The 7,447-nt window shown below is 49.8% G+C and overlaps 1 protein-coding gene across 1 annotated transcript; it reads right to left on the minus strand.

Annotated features, from left to right (window-relative positions):
- Positions 1-5,091: 5,091 nt before the first annotated feature.
- Positions 5,092-6,301, minus strand: LOC123171355 (peroxidase 2-like). Its single transcript, XM_044588890.1, has one exon. The coding sequence runs from the start codon at positions 6,224-6,226 to the stop codon at positions 5,249-5,251; it is 978 nt and encodes a 325-aa protein (XP_044444825.1). The 5' UTR covers positions 6,227-6,301; the 3' UTR covers positions 5,092-5,248.
- Positions 6,302-7,447: the final 1,146 nt, after the last annotated feature.

Below are 7,447 nucleotides of genomic sequence, written 5' to 3' on the forward strand. Positions count from 1 at the left end.
GTGGCGACGTGCTATGGGACACGATGCAGGGGCCGAGGAGGGAATTTAGGGTTAAGTTTTATACGGGAACGGTTAGACGGGCTTTAGCGGGCTTTCACCGGGATTGTGGGGTTTTACCAGGTCATCGATGTTTCCAAAAATGTCATTAGAAATCCGTCATGGATTAACAGGTTTCTTGTAGTGATATGTCGAGCACAATGAGTGGTGATCCTCCGGCCTCCCACTCGCACGCAGCCGCCGCCACCCTCCCGCTCGCTCGCCGGCGCCGTCGTCACCAGTCCCGGCCATGGCGCCGCCGCTGCCGTCGTGCCCCTAAAGACCTATTCATCTTGCCTAAAGGTGATCCTGTGTCAGATCCTCCACTTAACCCGCGTGGACCGGCTCGTGGGTCACTGACAGTGGGTCCCTTGGGCCCACTGGTCAGGTTTGACCAGTCGCCCCGCCTCCTCTGGCCGAACAGAGGCGGGGCTCCGGCGATCAACGCCGGCGAACGGCGGCTCCTCGCGGGGTACTGAGGGCGGGGATGGATCCGCTAGGCCGGGGTGGTCCTCCCGGTGGTCGAGGAGGTGGCGGGGATGGAGGGAGTCGCCGGCGGCGAGCTCCGCGGCGGACGGCAGCTTCGGGAGGTTTGGGGCTTTGGCCTACGGTGGTTCCCCGACGCAGCTGAGGGTTTGGGTGGCTCCGCACGGTCGAGGGGAGGAGGATGGTGGTGCTATACGGACGGGGGGGCTCTGGTTGCGACTGAATGGACCGGAGGGCGGCGGCGGCTGTACTGGCCGGAGATGGGGAAGAAGACCCTCCCTGGTCGATTGCCTGCTATCGGGGTGCTAGGTGGGGTGGCTTGAGGTCGCCTGAGGGACTGGACGGACTCGGGGGCTCCTTATATAGGCGGCCGGAGTCGGTTCCAACGGTGGCCGTGGATAAGAACGGCGAACCACCGTTCTCTAGCCTGCAGGACGTCGTGGCGGCGACGTGGACGAGCTCGCGGATAAGCTTGGACTGCTCCAGAGGCGAGCTGGCGAGCGGCTGTGGCTCGGGCGGCGCCGTCCATGGCAGGGGCCTGCTGTGGCCGGCCGTCGTGCCCCTGAAGACCTATTCATCTTGCCTGAAGGTGATCCTGTGTCAGATCCTGCACGATACCTCATCACTACAACACATCGGCGGCGGTGTATGAGGCGTCCATGGCCCTGGTGGCGCCTTCAAGGGAGGACGCATGATCTTCAAGGGAGGACAGGCCATCAGATTCATCCACTTGGTAGCGTCTTTGTTCATCCAGGTTTGACGATTCATCTTTTCATTATCTAGTCTCTCAGGGATGTCAAACGTACCCTCAACAACTAACGTCAGCATTTATTTTGTTCTGTAGTGAACCCCCTCGATGAATGCATGTCTGTTGCCGTGGCTAGAGAAAATTCTACATATCCACATCCTGATAACCAACAAGATAAGTAGCAGCTTTGATATGGAGGTATTTTCCTTCACTGTGTGCTTTTTCTTTGTGCCCGTTACTGTACTGTAGTAGCATTTGCTAAATTGCATTGAGAGAATAGGACGGCATAACAAGCTAGGGCTTCAAGAAAACCAACCAAATTCCTTTTTTTTGGGGATCAACCAACCAAATTGCTGTAATAGCACGATCCGCAAGACCTAGAAGGGATCTACACATGACATCGGTGGCTTCTCCTCTGCCTGCTATTTGCCGCTTTGACACTGTTGACAGATCCGAGTTCCACCTGCTAGGCTCGAATGGTAGATGTTATGGGCAACTGTATGTGAATCCCACTCCAAGGGATCGCCCTTCTCTATCCCAGATATGGCGGTTATGGAGTTGATGGCTCGTGTTTTTTTTTCTCTTTTGCTTTATTTGTTTTGTTTTGTTTCTACTTACAACAAAAAACTTATTTATTTTATTTCTAATTACTTATGTATTTTACTTTAATTATTTTATTATTATTTATTTTACTGCTGCTATTTTTATTTATTTTACTGCTACTATTTTTACTTAATTTATTAAGGTTTATTTATTGTAGTTACTATAGTTTATTTTATTAAGGTTTATTTATTTTATTAAGGTTTATTTATTTTATAAATATAAAAAAATGAACATAGATGCGCTTATAGAGAAAATTCAACCTAAATTCATAATAAATTTCTATGAAATTTACTATGAATTTAGGTCAAATTTCCTGTATAAGGGCATCTATTTTCACTTTAAGAGAAGCTCAACAAGGCAGAGAGGGACGGCCTTATAAACTGATGTGAGCGCCCTTCGGTTGGCGAGGTGGGACTAAACACTGGCCGCAACTAGGACCAGGCCTTTAGTCCCGGTTTGTGGTAGGAACCGGGACTAAAGGGTGGTGGGCCAGGAGCGTGGCCCATTGGTCCCGGTTTGTCCCACCAACCGGGACTAAAGGGTCCGGACGAACCGGGACCAATGCCCCCATGAGGCCCGGCAGGTCCCTGGCCGCATGAACCGGGACCAATGCTCACATTAGTCCCGGTTCGTGACTGAACCGGGGCTAATGTGAAAACTGTCCTGTGACCTAAGCCCTGTTTTCTACTAGTGTTGGTCGCCCGATCCCCATCCTGGAAGCCTGGAAAGAAGGCCACAAGGGGAAGGATGGCGCCGAGTTCTGCAGCGAGTCAGCGGAGGAGAAGTGGGGGGACCTTCAAAGAGGTCTTCCAGGAGGTGCACGGGCAGGAAGACGAACCTACGTCCAAGCCCCTTGATCCTGAGCTTCTCATCATTGCTGGCGAGGGCAAGGGCCATGGCCGCCACCTCCTTTGCAACGGGGCGATCTCCACCTCCTCGCATCGCAAGCTGCACGAGATACGCGCGTCGAGCACCAGCTCAACTCCGTCCATACGGAGTCGCCCAACCACCGCATCACGTGAGATAGCGCGTCTCAAGGTTAGCATCCTAACCTTTCATTTATGTCCATGCCTCGAATTAGCACCGTTCCAACCTATATGAGCCTAATGCCATGTTACAGGATTTAATGGCGCAGCGGGCTGTTGAAGAGGAGCAAAGGCGGCAGGCTGAGCAGGAGACCAGAGAAAAGGAACGGGAAGACACGAACAAGAGGTTGAAGCTGCTTGAGGATCAACTACAGGTAGAACATTATCTAAACTAGAGTAGAAGATTCATTACATAGGGACGAACCACCCTCACGTGACTCTACTCTTATAGGTTCTTATGCAATCTCGAAGCAGTGCAAGTGATGCCCCTCCTCCTCCTCCGGAATGTTAACCCGAGGGCCTCTCCTCCTCAAGATGATCTATATATGAACAAGTGTACTTCTATTGTGACGTGCACGTGTTTTGCAAGTAGTGACAATATGTATGAATTTGCGACTTGTGTGTGACGTCTACTAGGATACTACATTCGACTTGTGTGTGACAATATGTGGACTATCCCTAATTATGCATATATATGTGGACTAGATCAAATTATGCCTATATATGATCAAATTATGCCTATATATGTGTGGACTAGATCAAATTATGCCTATATATGATCAAATTGCACTGTAGTTGTTTTTATCTGCAGGGATCAGAAAAGAAATAGCTTAACAGCAGAATGGATGGGAAAGATTTCCGAGAGCAACACTCGGAAAACGATATACTACCGAGAGCACCTTTCGGAAACATGGTCGTCTGGGAGACACTACTGTTGTGCCACAACTTTTTCGAGAGCAGCTCTCGGAAAAGAAGGCGAGCATTGCCGAGACCAGCTCTCGGCAAAGATATGTAAACTGTCAGCTGCCATGTGGGCCACGCTGTCCTACTGGTCAGGAGGATTGCCGAGAGACGCTCTCGGCAAAGATATCGTCATTTTTTCAAAAATATTTAGCAAGTTATTTGAAACTTTTACTGATAAATGTGACCAGTGGGACCACATGTCAGTTAGAAAGAACACACACACAAAAAAGAAAATAGGATGTGGCATGTGCTTTGCCGAGTGTCGTATGGCGGCTCTCGGTAATGTACGCAGTAACTGACGGAGCCGTCTGTTGCGGACAGGCATGCCACGTGGCTCCTCTTTGCCGTGAAAGGCTCTCGGCGTCTGCAGGGTTTGCCGTGCGGTGCCTCTTTGCCGTGAGGCAGTGATGGCAAAGATTGCAGTTTGCCGTGAAGTTGGGTTTGCCGAGTGTTGTGTTTTAGCACTCGGCGAAGAGCATTACACCCGGTGTACGTGAAAATTCCAGTAGTGTGTAGAAAAAGAAGATGAAGAGATTGGACTCGCAAAGGGCTTTTACCTCGTCGAAGTGGTAAGTTTTTATATTTGTACCAATGATAATTGTTTCACTTGATGTTCATGTCTTTTCTTATGATTTTGTTTCGATGTCTTGAAGGTGTTAGCTCTTGTCCACCGTTGATGAGGTTATGCGCGGCCCTGATGATGCAAACCATTGATTTGGTACTCTTTTTATTATGCACTGTATTTAGTATAGTTTCTGTCATGCTTTTATCTATTTTATTGTATTGTTAAGCACTGAGTTTTAATTCTAAATTTTTGGTGCAATTGTTAAATATTATGTATGGGGTATATTTTGAGTTAGCTACAAGCCTTATGGACGTTAAGTTTTTCCCTCTCGGTGAAAAAAATTTAGACCCGGGGATTGCTCCAATCCTGGCTCCGCCACTGCATGCATGTGTTTGAAGGTTCCATCCCCCGATCCAAAAGAAAAAAAAGTAAGGAAGAGGAAGGTAGCTAGCTAGCAGTGTTGGTGTCGGTACGTACGTATGTTGTTTGTGTACGTGCACTACTCAGCGCTGCCCGTCCAAAATTCCTCAAAAATAAATTAATTTCACGCATGACACCGGCCGGCCAGCTCGCCTTGATATTTTATGCGCGATTGAGGTAGGCCTTCATTCGCAGGGATAGCGAACCCGTCAATCAACTAGCTTCGTTTGCTGAAACAAGTTTGGGTCCGTCGACTGATCCAAATTTAATTTTCATCGACTGATCCATAGTCAGTCCATTAAAATAATCTTACGATTCAAAGAGGCCCTTAAAGATGAGAAACAATCTAAGATGTCCAATTAAGATCAGTAGAACTCAATCAAAGTTAACTGCGACACCAATAATATATAAGCAGCCAAAGAATTTGAACAGTCAAAACAACCAATTACAGTACATGCATGAAAGTCGAACGAAAATCACAAATAGATGACCTCAGGCTGTGCAAAACTAAAGCGCACAAACGAATTAAATAACGCAACACCGTGATGATTCATGGATCGATCAGTGGTTGACGACCCTGCACTTCCTCCTGATTTCGCCTTGCTTGCCGGTCTTCACATCGATCGCTCCCATCTTGATCATGGCCTTGTTAAACTTGGCCTCCCACTGCCCGGGGATGTTGGCACTGTCGCGCACCATCTGCGTCGTCGCCGGCGTCGTAAGAAGGGCGGCGTCCGATGTGAACAGCACCTTGTGCGCGAGGACGTTCTTGTAGTACTGGTTATCGAGAGCGTTGGGGGTCACCACGTCTTGGTTCACCGTGGGGTCGTTGGCCGTGCTCGGGTTGGCGGGGCACCTCCTCCTCAGGAAGTTGGCGAAGCCACCGTCGATGTCGGAGGTGACGGCGATGCGGTCGGAGACGAAGGACGAGCAGTGGGAGACCCCGATGGTGTGGGCGCCGGAGAGCACAACCATGTCCTCGGCGCTGAGGCCCTTAGCGGCGAAGCTGGCGACGAGCTGGTCGAGGTTGAAGAATGGTGGCGGCAGGTTGTCGAGGGCCTCCGTGGAATTGGAAACGCGGCCGTCGAGGCGGCCAGCCGGCATGTTGATCTTGACCTTCATCTTGCTAAGGAAGTAGGCTGCGTCGCGGCCGGCGAAGGCGACGATGTCGGCGCACGAGACCACTCCAGGGCACGCCTTCTCGACGGCGTCCTTGGCCGCGTCGATCACCTCGAAGCCGCGCAGGCTGGGGAAGTTGGGAGGGCTCAGCTTCTCTGGCTGCGGGTTGGTCGGCGTCGGGTCGAGGAGGACGGAGCCATCACATCCCTGGACGAAGCAGTCGTGGAAGAACATGCGGATGAGGCCGGCGCCCATGCCGGCGTTCTTGTAGACGAACTTCTTCACCTCGTCCCTCACGATGGCCTCCACGCGGGGGCATGTCTTCTTGTAGTAACCCACCTCCAGGCCATGGCACGCCGCCGACGACAGCAGCAGTACGCATGCCAGCGCAACAGAAAGCTTAAGGGAAGCTGCGGCCATTGTCTCTCTTCTCAAGCTAGCTCTTAATGAATTTAGCCGATGTGTACCAGAGAGTGTGTGATTTGATGTGGGCTATAGGAGCAGATGGGATGAGGTGATGGAGTTCGTATGTGGAGTGGAGGGCTACTTATACATGCATGCAAGAGTTCCAATCCACGGTGCACTTGATAAACAATGGATGTGGGCTAGAGCAACTTGACATTGACATTGTTAGTTTTTTTTTTGCCAATAGTTAGTTAGATGGATGTGTGTCATGCACATGCATGACAATTAGTGGAGTAATAATTGATCAGCATGCAGTGATCTAGCTGTTATAGAATATGGAGGCTGCTGGATTAGCTTAATTAACCCTATGTTTTCTTCGATAATAGAGAGAACTCATTATTTTTCCTCTCTTCATTTATCCCTCCCCTCCTAAATATAAGTCTTTTTAAAGATTTTAATATGTGTTGTATGATCTGCTGGTTGCTCCTGGAGTATGTGTGCGTGATGAGTGAGTCGAACGGAAATGCAATGTGACCTCTTTGTAAACAAACTTTTGTACTACCTGTTTGGCCTTTGACTTATGTAGAGCCAACTCACTCACAGGGTACAACCCCGTTGGATTGCTTCGTTGGTCGCCCCGTGACACAGTGTGAGGACCTAAGAGCATCTATAGCCGTTGGTAAATCCGGCCCCTCAAACGCCCACGGACGCGTTTGGCCACGTCAGCAAGCACAGGTCGGGCACTCCTAATTTAGATGCGTTCACATTCGCGTATTTCGAATTCGGCCCCTCATATCCATGCAACACATGCACGTACGAAAATAAACCTACGTAAATCAACGAACTAGCGCGAAATCTAGTTGAAACGGGCATAATTCTAGCATAAACAATCATCGGATCACCAAAAGATGCAGTTTTAATTGGACAGTACCCTAAACATATTATAAAAAAGACTTAATTCAATGGGGAAGGGCGGAGGAAATCACCATTTCCTTGCCGCCTCCTGAGGGAGTCCTGGATTAAGGGGTCCTCGGGCCGTCGGCTTGCTGCATATGGATCGGACTGATGGGCCACTAAGGGCCCGAGCTGGAGTGCGGGTCTGTGGACGGATAGGAGATCTTCGGAGTCGACGTGTCCTCCAAGTCAAGATTAGGCGTGATCTTTCCTTCCTTGTAACCGAACGCCTGTAACCCTAACCCTACTGGTGTTTAAATAAACCAGGATGTTTTAGTCTTT

This window comes from Triticum aestivum, chromosome 1D (assembly GCF_018294505.1).
Source record: "Triticum aestivum cultivar Chinese Spring chromosome 1D, IWGSC CS RefSeq v2.1, whole genome shotgun sequence".
NCBI classification, from domain to species: Eukaryota; Viridiplantae; Streptophyta; class Magnoliopsida; order Poales; family Poaceae; genus Triticum; species Triticum aestivum.

What these genes read in the sequence shown, in the direction of transcription:
- LOC123171355 (XM_044588890.1), bottom strand. Translation starts at nt 6,226, where the DNA reads ATGGCCGCAGCTTCCCTTAAGCTTTCTGTTGCGCTGGCATGCGTACTG.